We start from the raw sequence: 19,140 nt of genomic DNA, 5'->3' as shown, positions 1-19,140 counted from the left end.
CCCCATCTAATTTTGAAAAAGCTAAAAGAACCATAGTGGAGATGGCCTAACCATCACTATTGTCAAGTAGAATTATTCCCTCAGTCCTCTCCCTCATTATGTTCATTTTGTATTTTAGTGTTTTTATAAAATTAAGTGTTAAATAAAGATTTTGTGATTGATTAAAGACCAAGAGTTTCCATTCAGAATTCGAATCTCCCCCCCCTTTTTTTCTTTCCCCTGTATGTAACCCCCTCTCTTGGATTGAATTCACTCCACGATAAGGCCACGACTCTGCATTTTGTCATCATTTTTCCCCGCCTTAGTGAATTAATATCTTTGAGCAAGGGTTAGGAATATTTCTGTCAATCATACGACGAAATTCCTAAAAAGGTTGCAAAATTCTTGTCACAATAGTAGTTTTTGTTCCTGTAAATAATTGTTCTAAGAAATCAAACTAACACCTCGGAGGTTAATCTTATTTATTGAACATGTACTCCGCTCAGTACAATTTCATATAAAATACTTAAAACTAGTAGCACAAATTATTTAAAGACCCAGTTTCTTTATGTACAAATAAATTAAACATTAAATTTACAGTAATTAATCTCTTGGCTCTCTGGAATGAAAGTCAATTATCACAAAAAATTAGGTAAAATGAAGTTTTAGCAAAGAAACTATTTTTAAACAAAGCAAAATGCAACCTTTTCTAAGTTTTTTAAAAAGCCCATCCCAGGGTTAAGTTTTTTCAGTATATTACTATGGTAAATTTATCCACTACAAATATAATTTAACAGGTTTGATCCAAGCTCGAAAGAGACTAAGCTCAAAAACTTGTCAAGGATTAAAGATATGGCCTAGGTGAATCAAAACAATATTGGTTGAGGTTTCCATTATTAACCGCTTACTACCACACATTTTATTTGAGATTTACACCCAAAAACTATTTATCTACGTAGATCAAACACTCTAAACCTAAAATAGTTAATTGAACATTTAAGTTGAGTAGAAGATAGCTAACTGTGAGTGGTGGCTTTAGTACGCATATATGATATGACTATTATTGGAGTCTAAATGCAAAAATAAAAGTGTGGCATGGGAAAAAGATTTGACGAATTAAAAACACAAGTTTTATGTTTAAACCTCCTTGAAAATTTTCTTTTTAAGGTGGGATTTTAAGTGGGTTCAACCCTAAAAAAATGAGGTTTTTATTGCAAACATTAGCTTGTTCTATGCTCTCAGCCAACGAAACTGGTACTATTAAAAATACAGCTTTGAGCAGAAAAACTATGAAATGTTGAAGCTTAATAGCCAAAACAGCTACCAGTGTATTTTGTTTATAATAATATCACAACTATCGTCTCTACATATTTATAATACTTGAACAGCTGGAATAGTGGTTGAATGCTTGAAAACCTTTGTAAATATTTTATATAACTGTATTTATGAAAATATTTTCTAGAATATGCTCAAATAATTGCATTTTAGCACATTTGTTGAATGTGTAATTACGACTTGTGTCGTTTTATGGAAAATTACTTCAAGCTCTTAACAGCTTACAAAACGGAACTATACACATTTAGAAAATTCCCCAAAATGTGCACAATTCTTTCAATATAAAAATATGTGCGTTTGATTCAAGCCTATCACTAAAGTGTAACTTTCTAACATCGAATTTTGTCAACTGTTTATTATTCTTAAAAATTTTCAGTATATGCAAAAAAAATCAGCTAAAGACTTATTAGTTAATGTTAAATAAAATAAATGTACTGGGAGCTTGCATAAATATGTATTATTATTTCATAATACCAAAATTTTATACGAAGGGTTAATTTAAATGTAAAAAATAGTAATAAACACATCTAGTGGGACAAATAATGAACATGTAATTTTGAAGGTTATTTCTTTAAAGAGGGTGGAATAAACTGGTTTCTTGTCACCGTTTCATTGCACTGACGTCACCAAACTCTTCATTCCACTTTTCGTAAGCAGTTAGAGTTTCTGAAGCTACACTATGGCGAATTCTTTTCAATGACTCCAAAAAATCATTAATGCTAATTTGTCTCATCTGAAAAATAATTAATCAACATTATTAGGATGCCTAAGCCAAGTATCTTTCATTATAAGTCTGTAATTTGGTTCCAGAAGTGTGTCAGATAGTTAGCTATGGAGAATGACATGGATTTGATTTCATATCCAAAAAAAATAAGCGCCTTAAGCAAAAAAAATACACCCTTTCCAAACAAATTATTAAGCGCCTGTCTTACAACCTCAGCACAGCTCCTCGCATACACTCACCAGGATGAAGCAATAAGCCTGTATTACGCCTAATGACTTACTCTGAAATCGACTAAAATGGAGAAGTCATTCTACAAATGGCTCTAGGGAAAAATTTAACATGTAAGTAGAAAATAGTGATCTGATACACTGCTGGATGAAAAATGTAAGGGGATAGATTCAATATCAGAGTTTTATGTCATTTAACCACAACCAAGTGACAAAATACAATAGGGGATATGGGTGATTATTATTTCTAACCGCGTTATCATGTAATTTAATTTCTTGGTCTAAGTATTAACATAGTGCAAGAAGAAATTTAAGAGCTTACCCTGTGTGGATCCACATTTTGAACTTCCTCAGGCGCCAACTCTTAAGGAGAGAAAATCTATATTTTATAACATGTATTACGGGTGAATTCACATTGCGAAAATAGTTCAGGATATAACACACAACAATGTTATTTAGAAGATAATTTTGCATATCTACAGATATATTGATAATCCGGTCTCTACTTTTAACAAGCTACACAACAGTTAAAATATACTAATAAAATAGTAACCGATTTCTGTCATCATGGGATCAAAACAGGTTCACAATTTACAAGATTCAAAAAGATTTGTGCACCCTGGTTCATGAAACTACATGAGGCTTCAGCGGGTAGTTAGGACTTGCTTGATAACTTTTTTTATAACATTACCTTAGTTTAAAAACATAGTAATTTGGGCTACATTTACCAGCATTTTTAGAGTAATGAAGAATAAAGAACAGCAATGGTAAAAAGCCATAGCACTAATGTTCATTGTTAATATTTCGTCATTGTGTACCAGGCTGCACATTAAACTAGAAGCACTTCATCCTGACAATTACTAGCAAAATATATAAGGCTTGCATCAACTACTTTGAATAAATTTGTTTTAAATAGTTATTTTTAAACACTATATTGAAACAAACTGATAGTGTGATGGTAGTCTCTTTTATTATTTTTTGTTGTATATTTCTAAAGGTATTTTATTTGGTTATACTCATTACCCCTGGGAAATGCTTTGCATACAATATTACTTACCTCTAATAGGACCTAAGGCAGCATCTTTAGCCAAAGCCGTTAAATCACTTCCGCTGTATCCTTCTGTAAGTCTAAAAAAAGTAGAAAGTACTGTAAAAAAATATATAAAACTACCAACCACCAACTTCAAAAAAAATTAAATGCACTCATTTGTGTTATCCCTTTTCAAATTCCTTAATCCCTACCCCTCAAAAGCTTTTGTGTAGGAAAATATTGTGAAACATTGTTCAAGGCCTACGCACTAGTTAATTATATTTTCAAAACTGTTAGATCAATTTTTTAGGTATTTCTAGCCTTTCCTCAAAATGTGATTTAAGTAAAAAATTTGTAACCATAAAAGTTATTTAACATTTTCAAAATAAATTCATGGCAATTTATGACATATAATTTTTAATGTTCCATACATAACTTCCAGAATCAGGTTGTATCTAGTAACATGAAGCAAATGGACTTGTGCTTCTCCAATTAATAACCGTTTCGGGTGAAGTTAACTACAGCGGCTTCATTTTTTTTGTTATTTTTTGCTGCGGATAATGTAGACCTTATCACGTTGATAGCGAGGGTATTTTTAATTTTGGATGCAAATAAAGGTTTCATTTCTTAATTTAATTTTAATGTTTAACATCTTTTACTATGTACTATGTCGTGTTGTCGCCTACACCACGGTTTGTTACTAACCGTTTGTTTCAGTTATCACACGTGTTAGTTTTACATGTATGAGGCCACTGTAGAATCTACAATAATGAAATTTCTATGTAAAAAGGGCCAAGTTTTTTATTCGACAAACTATGTTCCCATAGCCAGATCAGTTTTTTAAATTATATACCCAAGTTTTTTCTAAATTTCCACAGCACTTACACAACCTTAGTTAAGAAAAATTTATTTTGAAAGAGTAGAGTCTCTTGTTCCTCACGATAGAGTTCAAGTAGTTTTTCTAAAAAGTGCATTTATACCCAACTCGGGTTTAACCCCAAAATGGACAGAAAATAAAATGAATAGTATAAAATACTAAGCCTTCAAATTTTTGGATATTGAAAAGAATCATTTCAATGGCCTAACCCCAAATTTCAATCATATTGGTTAATTACGAACATTTCTACAATGGCATAAGTGATACAGAAGCTTAACTTTTATGACTTACCTGGCAAGTTGCTTGAGGTGTTGTTTAGGAATGGGGTTATTTTGCTTTGCTAGTAAACCATCCAAAAGTACCACTCTAGTCTCAAGATCTGGTAAGGTGATGTACACTCTCTTAGTGAAACGCCTACAAAAACGTTTTGTTATTAATAAAAATTACTTAAGGTTAATGGAAAGGTTATCAAACCTTAAGGCTGCATCATCAAGTTCTTGAGGACGATTTGTTGCCGCCATGATCAAAATCTTATCTTCACTACTAGAATGAAGCTAATAAAAAATGAATATTAAATTTGAGTTTAAATGATGCAAATATTTTTTATAAATTTATTTTGTTTAGTTACCTAACTAAATTTTACAGGACAGTTTGGGCTATTATGTTTAGTTTAGGCTGAAGTATAAAAATATTACATAGGCTGTTTTAAAATAAATTTGATTAGATTTAGTTTTTGCATTTTGGTAGTGTTACACGCGCACATTAAGTCCTTGTGAAATGTTGCTAACAATTTTGTTATATAATTTATATAAAATATAAACATATAACCCTAGTTAAGGTCACAGCAACTAGATGGTGTCATATTATCCTCAATAAGTCAGCTGGCCAACTGCAGTCATACACTGTCCTCCTCTTACCTCTGTTCAACTAATGGTCAATCTAACTTATGGATTTAAAGTAACACTGAACAAAATATGAATATTATTTGAACTCCAAAACATGCCTCAATCCTCATTTTTGTTCTTTGTTACATGTAGTGTATAGAACAAGAAAATAAAAACTTACGCCATCGAATTCAACAAGAAATTCAGTTTTTAATCTCCGACTAGCTTCATGTTCATTTTCTCTCCTTTCACTTAAGAGGGAATCAACCTCATCTGATAAGGAAATAATGAACAACATATATGAAGAAATGAAAAAGAAACACTTGAACCCAGTTACATGATCAGTGATGTCATTGTAATTTGAAAAGATAATGTTTCAGAGTATTATGAACATTTTTTAAATGAAAAAAATTAAAATTCTAAAAAAATGTATTTGTAGCTCTGCATATCTTAGATGTACAGACACTGTTGAATTTTGAGGACCAATATTAATTGCTAAAAATATTAATAACATTAAGCCTCTGCTTATTACTAGAGTATGTCAGTATCCCAATGTCCAGGAAAACAAATTGTAAAGAATGCATTTTTATACGATAAGAATAATATGGATTTATGAAAATCATATACTAGTGCAATTTTTCAATATTATTATGTGGATAATAAACATTTTGTTATTGTATGATGTATTTTCCGTATATTAAATAAAAATTCAATACTAGGCCATATAAATGAAAGAAGGTTGCTATCCTTCCCCATAAACTTTGAAATAAAAAATCTCACCAATAAATATTATGACTGGTTGGAGCTCCCTCGCAACACCAAACAAAGCTCGGACCATTTTCTCTCCTTCTCCAACCTGAAAGTTTCATTCATACATTAGTGATAAAATAATACGAAAGAGTTTAAACAATTTGAACTGAGACCTATAAATAAACATCCTTTTATTTGACCTAAAACCAAACTAAAAAGACAGTGCAAATTGTTAAAATTATAATTATTCTTATTATTTACCAAAATTTTAACTCTCTAAGAAATTACGATGAGTACCCATAAAAACCACACGGTTTATAATAAAATGATGGTCCACTTACACTCACCAAACCATGGGCCATCAGAAATACAACGAGAGCCCACATAACTATTCAAGCAGGCCATAACTAACATCAAATTCCAAATTCAATGCAGACCAAATAACATTACAAATGCCCTATGATTTTGCATAATTGAACTAAAGGGAAAATTAGGTACTGTTGGGGCAAAAACGAGGCCATGTAGAGGTTAAAACATGTTTAATAAATAAGTTAAAAGTTATATTCATTATTTACAGAAGACTAAGATAAACGAACTAAGCTAAGAGGCATCATCTCAAAACTAGTTACCTCGCCATTCCAATAACAATCTAATCAGAACATGTCTGCCAGACCAGACAACAAAAAAACCCTTCCACGAAATAAGGTCACATGACCCACTCAAAAAACAAATCTTATCTTATCTTATCTGATAAACAAACCTAATATCTTTAATCAAAGACAAATTAATATTATACTCAACACTTCCCCTTCTTTGGCATATCTAAAAATTATTCCAAAGAACATAAACAAAACTATCTATTTCAAATTCAACAAAGTTAAACAATTTAGAAAATTACTCTTATTAAGATTTTTAGTAAAAATGTCTGCTATATTAGATTTAGACTGAACAAATTTTAAATCAAATAAACCGCCATTAAATTCATCACGAACGAAATGATACCGAATGTCTATATGTTTAGATTTCTGAGTTTCAATCGAGTTTTTAGCAAAACATATCGCAGATTCATTATCACAAAATATTGTGGGCTTACTTAAATTCACATCGAACAGTTTGAGTTCTTTAATTATTGGTGACAACCACAAAAGTTCTTTAACGGACTCTGACAACGCAACGTACTCGGCCTCCATCGTAGATAAAGAAACTGACTTCTGCTTAACGGATCTCCATGAGAAGGGTGCTGACCCCATGAAGGCCACATAGCCACAATTTGATTTGCGAGTATCTCGATCTGCCGCCCAGTCACTGTCGCTGAAGATACGTAGGACCGGAATATGCTGCTTCTCGTAGACGAGACCATGACTGGATGTAGTCATCAAGTACCTTGCCAGTTGACATAGACGCTGCCAATGTACTAGGCCAGGGTTACTGCTGAACTGAGACAAGGCGATTACCGTATACAGGATGTCTGGCCTTGTCCTCTGTGCCACAAATAATAGGCATCCAATTAAAGATTTAAATGGAAAACGGGACATCTGCTTCTTGTCATCTTCAGTAGTAGGGCAATCTTGACGAGTTAGAATAATCCCAGTGCTCATGGGCATACTGACTCGATCCTCATTAATGATGTTAAATTTCTTGGCAATCGTCTCTATATACTCTGATTGATGTAACTTGAGTGAACCATCTTTTAATGTCTCAAAACAAACTCCGAGCAGTTTCCGAATGGGTCCCAGTAATTTCAAATCGTACTTTACCGACAGTAACTTGTAAATCTCTTGGATGATATCATCTGTTTTGGCTAATACCACTAAATCATCCATGTATACTAAAACAATTGCTTGATACGGTATATAGTAAACGCAATTCGTGCCCAGAAACTTCCTGAATCCTAGCTCATTGAAAGTTTTGTCCAACTCTTCGAACCAATGGCGGCCACTCTGCTGAAGACCGTAGAGTGACTTTATTAATTTCAGATAATGAGTACTAGTGCTTGCGACTTCATACCCAGGTATTTGCTTCATGAAAATCTCTCTATCTAATTTTCCATATAGATATGCGTTTTTTACATCCATATGGCAATGGACCCATCCCAAAATCATGACAAATAACGAAATAAAGAACCTTATTAGAGTAAAATTGACTACAGGTGAGAACGTCGAATCGTAATCAACGCCTTCTTCCTGACTGAACCCTTGAGCCACTATTCTAGCTTTGTAGCGTAGTATCTTGCCTTCATGATTTTTCTTTATTGTGTAAACCCATCTACAACCTAAAATGTTCTTGTTATCTGGCTTCTCGATGACTCTGCAACTTTACGTTCGCTCAAGGTGTTCATCTCGGCGTCCATGGCTAATCCCCATTCTTCAGTTTGAGGAGATGTCATGGCTTGCTGATATGTCTTTGGAATTACCAACTCTGTGCAGTAATTCTCATAAACTTCAGAAATATCTTCATCGGTTAAAGATGAGAAAAGTTATGCGATTTGATTCTTCCTTGAAAAATCCCAAGCGTCGATAGCATGATTCAAATTATTGTCGGTAAGATACTTCTGAACTTCTACCTTTGATCGAAACTTGTCACCATCTGTATTGTAATAATAGATATCAACTGTCCCCTTTGATGCTCCACTTTTCCTTGTAACAACATCTCGCCGCCAACCCGCTGGTAAGTTCGGAACCGGAGTTCCCCCAATCGGTGATTGTGAAGTAACTGAGCTTTGTGAAACAGCGACTGATGATTGAACTTGTGAGGGTGTTGATGATTGAACTTGTGAGGGTGTTGATGCTTGACCCGGAGTCGGTACAGGAGCTGGGGTATCTTCATCGTCAGAGTCGTCTTGCGGCCAATAAAAAACTAGTCCTTCTCCCCGGCGAGAGTTAGTAATGTACTCCATCCCTTTGATACGTTCATCGAAACGGACATGCATAGTCTCGGAAATCTTCCTTCCAGATGGAAAGTAAATACGGTAGCCCTTGGAATGGAATGCATAACCAACTAATATTCCCATCTTCCCTCTGTTCTGAAATTGATTACGTTGTTTCTGCTTGGGAATATTGGTGAAAGCGAGACAGCCGATTCTGCGTAAATGATTTGCACTAGGCACCATTTCCACCCAATAACTATGTGGTGTTCGATCTCCAACCAAGGAATGCTTCTGCCTGTTCTTTAAGTATGCGGCTGTTGTGACCAGCTCAGCCCATAGGACTTATCTTCCATAAAGGTTCGGGTCATATTAAGTAAAGTTCTGTTGGCCCTCTCAGCCACACCGTTCATGGCTGGTGAATTATGCCTCTTTCTTCACAATGATGTGCAAACTCATGATTGCAATATTCAAGGCCATTATCCGTTCGGATTGCGCTAATCTTGAAGCCAGATTGATTCTCCACCAACCTCCGAAATTTACTAAACATCTCAAAAACGTCGCCCTTACGAGCCATCGTGTAGACCCAGATTCGTCTACTGAAATCATCAATGAAGGTAATGAAATAGCGAGCACCTCCTAATGATGCAACCGGAGATGGTCCCCACACATCGGTATGTATAAGCTCTAGGATTCTTTTACTTCTAATTTCGCCCAAGCCTTTATGACTGGATTTCGTGCTTTTACTCAAATGACATGGTACGCAAGTCGTTAACTCTCCGGTGAGTGGGCTCAGTCCTGTCAACATGTGATGTGAAGCCATATATTTTAAATCTCTCTCATTGACATGTCCAAGTCTGCGATGCCAAATGTCAATATCTTTGGACCCAATGTGATCAGGTGAAGAACTAGTATGCGCTTCTCCCACTAGAACTCTCGTATTTTTCATCGTGTAGAAATTATCTGACAATTCAGCCTGGAACAGGAACTGACCTCTTTTATCGTAAACGGTATACTCGGAATTAAAAACGACTGACTTTAGACCTGCTTGATCTATGATCCTACCGGAAATAAGGTTTCGTCTCATACCAGGCGTGTACATGACATTGGTTAGAAGATGTATATCACCATCGTAACCTCCAACTTGTATGCGTATGTCACCTTCCCCTTCAATTCTTGAAATAAGGACTTGTCATTGCAAAAATGATGTGTAGCCGCCGTGTCAATGATCCATTCACTGGACGTTACTGAAGAACATTGGGCAGATGCAAATAAGACTTCCCGATTGTATGAGCCTCGGCGATTGTTACCATAACTGCTGCTTCGTCCACGATATTGTGCTCTGGTTTGAGCTCTGCCTCGAAAATCATTAGCTCGATGGCCAGGCCTGTGACAATTAAAACAGGTACCTCCAAAAATAGAACTGTGATTGGTCCCACCTCGAAACACGGGCTGCGATCGTCTTTCTCAAGTCTTAGTCTGAACAGTTAGTGCATCTGATTTCATGTGAGATTCTTCCCTCTGTAGTTGCCGACTATATTCCGCTAGTAACGTCTTCTTAATATTCAACGGAGTGAACTGTGCATCATCATAATGATAAATTTGTTGAACTAAATTTTCATATTCCTTTGGTAATTTGTTAATTAACTGATACGAGATATCGCTTTCCTTAACTGTCTCACCCGCTCCAACTAATTGTCGTTTAACATCGTATAATCGCCCTATGAAGGCAGGGATAGATTCTCCAGGTTGACAGCATATCGTATAAAATTCCGCCCGTAGAGATGCAATACGTGCCCTTGACTTCGGGAGGAAGGCATCTCGTAAAGCATCCCAAGCTTCACGTGGACTAGTTGTTTCTACAATCAGGCATCGAACTTCTTCACTGAGAGATAAGGCGATCATGGAATAGGCCTTGACCACTTTTGTTCTGAATTTCTTCTTATCATCTTCACTAACTCCTTCACCCTTCGGCATATGCTCAGAGCCATTAACAATTCCCCAGTATTCCTTTTCTTTTAATCGTTCTTGAATCTCCCAGCTCCAACTTTTATAATTATCAGTGGTTAATTGGGTAAATGCTCTTACGAAATTAGAAGCATCCGCCATACTGCAAGTCACGGGAGATGCATGTGGTCAAGAAAACACGTTGACGCAAGACGGGCCTCGGCGACTGAATACGATACAAAGGCTGCGAAAATGCCTAACGTTCTGCTACCACTTGTTGGGGCAAAAACGAGGCCATGTAGAGGTTAAAATGTTGCTTATAGCTATAAATGACTGGCTCAGGCTTAATTAAACATAATAATAATAATGACACAAGCTCTCTGTTTGCTTTCAACATTCATACTAAAGTTTTAATCATTCACACTTGCACATTTACATTCATTATGAACTAAGGATAAGCAAACGCCCTAGCAGACGACACTTTCGTCTCCAAGGGGCTAGACATATGTGGAGCAGACTAAGGATACTACAAACTCCCCCGCTTCACATATTTCTAGAATAACAATACAGAAACATTATTTCAAATAAGTAGATAATCTAGACAGTACACATTTTGGTAAAGCTTTAGTAAAAATATCTGCTAAGTTAAATTGCGATGATATAAACTCTACCCGAAAAAGTCCTTCAGCTAATTTCTCGCGAAGGAACTTCACTTTTAAATCTAGATATCTGGTTCTGGCATTGTCTACGTGGTTTTGAATGCACTGTATGGCGGCCTTGTTATCGATGTTGAGTTGAATGTCAGGTCCGATACTGTCTGGGAACATGCTATGACACTCTAACAGGATTCTACGGATGAATAAGATCTCCTTAGTTGCTTCTACGGCTGCCATTAGTTCCGCTTCCATCGTAGATAACGCTATTAATGATTGCTTTGCGGATTTCCAAGCGATTGGGTTCTTTCCACATGTAATGATGTAACCGGATATGGACTTTCTAGATTCTCTATCTGATGCAAATGATGCATCACAATAAACTTGTACGGCCACAGAACCATTGCGTTCCATCCTCAAAACCTTGTCTTTAGTCGTGATGACATAGTTCCATAAATGAACAAGATGACACCATGTTTCTTCGTTATAGTTGTTGCAATATTGCGCTAACGTTGTCACTGCGTACAGAATGTCTGGACGAGTGTGTCTTGCTATATACAACAATGCGCCAATCAAATTGCGATAAGGTACATCTGGTATTTCTTCTCCTGGTGTTGGAGGGTTGATGATGGATTTATGTTTCAATGGTTCATAACATCTTTTAAATGGAATATAGTCCAGCTGTTCATGCAATTTCTCTATATATCTCGTTTGCGCCATCGTTAATCCTTTTTGGTCTTCAGAAATATCGATTCCGAGGAATGTTTTGATTTTTCCTAAATCCTTCAAGTTGAATTTCGAAGTTAGTAATTGCATGACTTTGGCCATAATATTGTCATTTCTTGCGAGGACGATAATGTCATCGACGTAAACAAGAAGTATACTATCCCAAGCAAATCGGTAAACACACTGGCATGATTTGAGGTTGACAAAGCCTAATTCCTTTAGTTCTTCATCCAGCTTGTAATACCAACATCTACCGGATTGGTGTAATCCGTAGAGACTTTTGTGCAACCGCCATACGTATTCATTATTCACCTGGTATCCTTGCGGAATTTCCATATATGTGGTTTCATCGAGATCGCCATACAAGTAAGCGCATTTGACGTCTACATGCTTGTAGGACCACTGTAGAATTACCACCAGAACAAATAACAAGAGTCGGACAATAACCAAGTCGACAACTGGTGAATAGCTTTCGTGATAGTCAATCCCTTTCTTTTGTTTAAATCCTTGCGCCACAATTCTTGCTCTGTGACTGACTATATTTTTCTTTTCATCCCTTTTTCGTACGTACACCCATTTGCTTCCGATGATTTTTTGGTCAGTGGGTCTTTTGACTTGGGTGAACACTTCTCGTTCCCGAAGTGTCGCGATTTCATCGTCCATGGCTCTACCCCAATCGTCTTTATCTTCTGCAGTCGTAGCTTCTCCATAAGTAGAAGGATCATCACAGTTCGCGAAACAAAAATCCAAACCATCAAATCGTGACATTAAATTAATGTCAGGGGTTTCCTCATTTGGTGTTGCACTACTTGTTTGTTTCAGATTACAGATTCCCTCGAATGGGTCCTTGGTAGAGAAATTAATGAGATCGGGATCTATTTCAATATTATTCATTTTACAGAAATCAGTGACTTCTCTTGTGCTTCTGAATTCTCTCTTCCTGTCGCCATATTTATAATAAATGTCGTAATTACCGGCAGTTTTTCCCGATTCCCTTTGCCGTCTTATTCTTGACCATTTGGGTTCCTCTAACTTGCCTTCCTGTACTAGTCGTACTTGTCTTCTCTCGACTTCCGAAGATCCTCGTACAGGAGTTTGAGGATGTACCTGCACTGGCGTTGCAGCTATTCCTGATTTGCCGGGTTGTGGTGAAACTGGTACTGGATGGTTGCTAGTTGATGTAGCTGGCGTGCTATTTAGTCTAGCTGCAACTGTTGCACGTGTAAAGGGTTGCTTGAGGGTGTCGTTTTCTACAGCAAATCGGACGTGAGAATTACTACCGGTATACGTATCGAAAGTCTGGTCTTCATTAAATCTGGCGTTGTCGCACTCAATAATTTTGTTTGTGTCCGGGTTCCATATTCGGTAGCCTTGGGTTGTGCGTGCGTAACCCACCAGCACTCCTTTTCCAGCTGTATCCGAAAATTTATTTTCCCTCTTCCCCTTCGGAATAAAATAATGAGTTATGCTTCCGATTCGTTTCAGATACTTCAGTGAGGGAGTTCGTCCAAATCTTTGTTCGAAAGGTGTCTTATTCTCAAGTTTCTGCTGTGACAAACGATTCTTCAAATAGTTGAATGTGTACAACATTTCCACCCAGAATCGAGGATGCAGGTGGCTGTCTTTGAGCATAGCTCTGATTGAATTTAAGGCTGTGCGGTTGTAGCGTTCCGCTATTCCATTTTGTTGTGGGGTGTAGATGTTTGTCCGTTGATGTTGAATACCAATATCATTGAGGAAGGTTTGCATTTTTCCGCTACAATACTCCATCCCATTATCGCTTCTGATACTAATTACTTTTTCCCCAGTTTGTCTTTCCATTTTTGTAATATATTGTTTCATTTTGTCAAACACTTCCCACTTATGAGTCATCGCTTCGACCTCGGCCCATCGTGTGTGGTCATCGATAAACGAGATGAAATATAGGTTGCCAGATCCGGACTTATATGCGGATGGTCCCCACACGTCTGTGTGTACCAATTGTAACACTTTCTTTGTGTTTATCCCTGACATTGGTTTTCTTGGTAATTGAGTCGTCTTCGTTGCAGTACATATATCACAGGTAAACGTTTGTTGCTTCTTGAAAGCTGGTAAGTTTCGAGCGCTGCCTTTAATTGCCATATTGATAATGGTATGTATGCTGTGATGACCTAGTCGTCGGTGCCATAAATCCAATAAATCTGCGTTAGTATCATCAGCAAGGTTATATTCATGCATCGTAACATCTGGCATTTCGACAGTGTAGACATCCCCCTTCATTCTATATAAGCCATTTGATCCTTTGAATGATAATATTTTCTCTTGGTTACTATTTTGAACTACAAGTTCCATATTTCCACCAGTCCAATGATGTCCGGCTTTATCATTCTGATAACCACTTATTAGGTTTCGTCTTCCATTTGGTGCAAACCCAACATTCTTTAGCAGTAGGACTCTATCTTGTCCATCTACTTCGTGTTTGATAACAGCATCTCCTAAGCCTGTGATAGTGAACGTTCCATAATATGAATTCATCGTTATTGGTGACACATCACGGTAATTGGTAAGCCATTTCTTGTTATTACATAGATGCGCTCCAGCTCCCGAATCCCATATCCATTCATTTGTTTCCGACATATATTCTTCTGCGCTTGATACTGTAGCAACATCAAAAGTTTCTTTTTTTCGAAAAGGGTGATTGTATGTTTTCCTTGGTTTTCTGCAAATCTTCGCTAAATGCCCTATCATTCCACAATTGAAACAAGTCCTTGTTTCTTTTCTTTTCATCTGGGTATATCCCTTTGTAAACCCCTGAGTTGCCATTATATCCGAGTGTTTATTATTTCCATCGCCTAGTTCTCTCATCCGTAAACGATCCGCTTCGGCAATGATCGCCATCTTTACTTTGTCAGGAACAAAGTCAGCATCGTTCCATTGATTAATATTGAGAACTATTCCATTAAATTCCGCTGGTAACTCGTAGATCATCTGAAAGGCTATTTCGCTATCTGGAATTGGTGCCCCAACTTCAGCGAGAGATGCCGCAGCTTCGGTAACTCTGTTCAAATACAATTCTATTCTTTCTCCCTTCGCGGGTACATATGTTATGAATGTTCTTCTAAGCATCGCTCTCCTAGCTCTGGAAACTGGTTCATAAGTTTGCTTAAGTAAATCCCAGGCAACTGCTGGATCTGTCGCAGTTCGAAGTAGTCTCTTAATTTGGGGTTCCAGAGTCAGATATAGAAATCCCATTGTTTGTGATTTCTTCTCATTGTGTGCAGTCAGCGAAGGTATAGTGGTTGGAGCTACTACTGTGGAATCTATAAATTTGTCCAAACCCTTGGCAGCCAAGGCCATCTTAACATCAATTTTCCAGTCAGCATAATTTGTGCCGTCTAATTTCCGAAATGTGAATATATCTTCACTTCTTGATGCCATGTTCATCTACTAAGCCTTTCCTATATATCACTTCAGTCATTGATCATTAGAACAGGAGACTCTTAATCTTTGTTGCTTATAGCTATAAATGACTGGCTCAGGCTTAATTAAACATAATAATAATAATGACACAAGCTCTCTGTTTGCTTTCAACATTCATACTAAAGTTTTAATCATTCACACTTGCACATTTACATTCATTATGAACTAAGGATAAGCAAACGCCCTAGCAGACGACACTTTCGTCTCCAAGGGGCTAGACATATGTGGAGCAGACTAAGGATACTACATAAAACATGTTTAGTAAATAAGTTAAAAGTTATATTCATTATTTACAGAAGACTAAGATAAACGAACTAAGCTAAGAGGCATCATCTCAAAACTAGTTACCTCGCCATTCCAATAACAATCTAATCAGAACATGTCTGCCAGACCAGACAACAAAAAAACCCTTCCACGAAATAAGGTCACATGACCCACTCAAAAAACAAATCTTATCTTATCTTATCTGATAAACAAACCTAATCTCTTTAATCAAAGACAAATTAATATTATACTCAACAGGTACCAAAGTAGGAGGCATCAGAAGCACATTTATCTCTTAAAAAAAAGTATTCATCTCCCTATGATGCCTATGTTAAACACTTGAAACGTGTACCTTCGCTGCCCACAGGCTCGTGCTGATTTTTCAAAATGCATTTTTTGGGGTGAAAATCTTCATACCACAATTAAGTTTCTAAAATGATTTATTAATTTGTACACATTCCTATGCAGTGTAATTTTACATGGTTAGGAAAATTGATACACACTGTAAATTTTGGGTTGTGATACGGTGAACAAAACTGCAGTTTCATGGGAAATTAACACCTAATTGAATCTGCCTTGTGCCTGGAAGGTAATGTTTAATATTTATGGTCTAGATGGATACTCCTCCAGTACGAAATCGATTATAAACTTCTGGAGGCATTTACCTTTCATATTTCTAACCAAATAATTCGATAAATAGTAATATATTTGATACAATAAAATACGCATTACATGCAAGATAATCATGGTATATTTATCCTTAGTTTAATAGAAAAATATTACGCACAAATTTAGAAGTCAATGATGCAGCACTTATGTTCATGAATAATGAATTGCATTCATTAGCAACTGCTTTGGCCTGAAATTAATTAAGAGTGAAATTAGTTTCAAACCTGACACAATACTTCAAAAAGTCACACCATTAATTATTAAACAAAAATTTTTGAAGATAAATATTTTTTATGCTATTTTATTTTCTGCATGACATTATTTTAAATCATAAGGTTAATGCAAAATTCACAGCATATAACTCTTGAGTAATTCCCATTGAGTTGGGAATATTAATCTAGAGATCCAATCAAATCTGCTCCCCGCGAAACAAGTTTTTGAAAAATACGAATGTGCCGTCTGCTCTAAAATGACGAGCAAACGTTATCATATGACCCGTGGCGCCATCCATTATTTTGAAGAAAAAAAATCTTTTTGCTTGAAAACGCGTCTTATTTGAACGAACCATTGAGAGATAGACGGTGCCACGGGTAGAATGATAACGTTTTCTCGTCATTTGGGACGCCGATGGAAGCAGACGACAGTATTCTTATTTTTAAAAGCTTGTTTCGCGAAATACTGAAATCCGACGTTTTGATTGGACCTCTAGATTAATATTCCCAACTCAATGGTAATTCCATGACAAATGGTCACAGCATGTCAACCCTACCTCAACCGATTTGGTTAAAATTTAGTATAGGGGTTTCCAATACCGTAATAAATGAATTCTCGATTATTTTTGAAATTGGATCAGCGGTTTCGGAGATATGGCAGGTCTAAATCTTTCAAAATGACCTTGACCCTTAACGTTGAGTAAGATATAAAATGACGAGTTTTCAACCGATTTTCAAATTTCCTACGCCATTTTCAAGCTAATATGAAACGTTCTTTGTACATCAATAAACCCAAAAAAATATTTGACAAATTTTAATGGTCAATATTAAAGGTCAAACATTTTGACCTTTGACCTTTGGCTTTTACAGAACTTTTATTTTAAAAATAATGGTCATTTTCGAATTCCCTGCCCGTGATTTACCTAAAAATGTTAAAATCCCAAAGTAATATTTCTAGATCTCGAGATATTTAATTATGAATTTAATACCAGAAAATAAGAATTTAATATAAATTTAATGGAACTCACGTTTTCCAATAGCTAGTTCAACTTTCACCTTGTCTCTATTTTGCAACAAATATTTTGAGCTATTTATTGGTGACACAATAGGATCGTCAACTCTACACAATACATTTTCTGGTAATACCCAACATTCGTCCTTAATAACTTGCCAAAAATAATTCGAAGAACTAAATGGTGGATACATAAAGGAAATTAAGTAGTCGCCACATTCATTTGAATATTCCTTCACTATAGCAATGTATACTTTTCTCCCGTATACACATGCTACAAATGTTTCGGGTAATATTTCAAGAGTGTCATGCAGTACAGCACACGAAATATCGAAAGTTGTCAGTTCGCTCATCGAGGAAAGGGGTGCTGCTTTGATTTTAGTAGTGCTGATTGGAACAAATTTATGATATCTCAGAGTACCTTTGATCGTAACTGCTTTTGAAAACCTTTCTTCGAGAAAACTGATTTTTTCATTAATTTCTTCATTTGTAACATAAAAAAAATTTATATTTTGAAAAGCTGAAAAGCAAAACTCAAACATTTCTTTTGGTGTCAAAATTTGGCCAGACTGGAGGTTGAAGACTTGTTTAAGCCGTTAACCTTTTAACCGTTCCCCCAATGCCATCGCACGGGCCTTTTCCGTGTGCCATTGCAAAGAAATGCCACTCGCAATCTATACCGAAGTCGTCTTTGTGATGACAAATATTTGAAAAATTAAATTTATTTTTATATTGTCCCGTGCACCCGTCAGAGAAATAGATAGAGAAAATTGGATATTACGCTTTTTAAATACGTAATTAATTTAGTCTGAAATCTGTAGAAGGTACTTGTAGAATGAGACTTTGCGTCACTTATTATACACACGTTTACGTGTCTCAAAGTGTCATTAGAAATAGTACACCACAAATGAATAATTTTCCAAAAAGTCTCCTAGAACAATTGCGGTTCCAGGTTTTACAATTTCATTTAGCGACTTCAAATATTGAGACTGGGCTTTAGATGTAAAATGATATGACGTGAAAGTTCTACTATTTTATTGGAAAAACAATGCATATACTCTTCTGTCGATTCTGATATAGATATAAGGTTCGTTTTGTCGACCGAAATCCATTGTTTATACCCAATTTCTTCAACATCGTCCAGCATTGCGCGAACGGTTTGATTATTTAGTATTCCGTTTTTTCCAGGACATTTTTTGCACCATCTCATCATGCACTGTCTGTCGTCAAGATTACAAACAGTAAGGGCCATTATATCGGAAACTTTCATATTATTTCCGTTTGGTAATGCTAAAACCATTAATTTCACATTCTGATGACTAGTACACACGTGTGTGTACCCTTAGCACCAGCCAAAATACACCAAGGGGGATGCAGTGAACAGAAAGAAGAAAAACCAACTTCTGGATTACTTCTTTTAGATTTAGCAATAGAAGTCTTTTTTGTTTTTGCTCTTTAATTCCGGTATTTTGGTTTCTCACTGAAACATAGTCTTTTTGACCAGGGGTCATTCTGCTATACTCGTCGCT

The 19,140-nt window shown here is 36.1% G+C and overlaps 1 protein-coding gene across 3 annotated transcripts in view; it reads right to left on the bottom strand.

Annotated features, from left to right (window-relative positions):
* Nucleotides 1–571: 571 nt before the first annotated feature.
* The window catches only part of spas (spastin), a 39,330-nt gene continuing 20,761 nt past the window's right edge, over nt 572–19,140 (bottom strand). Inside the window, exons 8-15 of one of the 3 annotated variants that reach the window (XM_090174667.1) lie at nt 16,506–16,577; nt 5,837–5,912; nt 5,238–5,329; nt 4,647–4,726; nt 4,464–4,586; nt 3,323–3,393; nt 2,588–2,628; nt 572–2,047 (exon numbers count right to left, since the gene is read on the bottom strand). In XM_090174667.1, coding sequence (XP_090030793.1) covers nt 1,916–2,047; nt 2,588–2,628; nt 3,323–3,393; nt 4,464–4,586; nt 4,647–4,726; nt 5,238–5,329; nt 5,837–5,912; nt 16,506–16,577 — 687 coding nt within the window. In that variant the 3' untranslated portion in view covers nt 572–1,915. The remainder of the gene's footprint in view (nt 2,048–2,587; nt 2,629–3,322; nt 3,394–4,463; nt 4,587–4,646; nt 4,727–5,237; nt 5,330–5,836; nt 5,913–16,505; nt 16,578–19,140) is intronic. The other 2 variants (XM_090174668.1, XM_090174666.1) reach the window with 2 other exon arrangements.

Source organism: Leiobunum rupestre, chromosome 5, assembly GCF_980474605.1.
Source record: "Leiobunum rupestre chromosome 5, qqLeiRupe1.1.hap1, whole genome shotgun sequence".
In the NCBI taxonomy this organism is placed as follows: Eukaryota; Metazoa; Arthropoda; class Arachnida; order Opiliones; family Sclerosomatidae; genus Leiobunum; species Leiobunum rupestre.
This window is presented reverse-complemented; position numbering and strand designations above follow the sequence as displayed.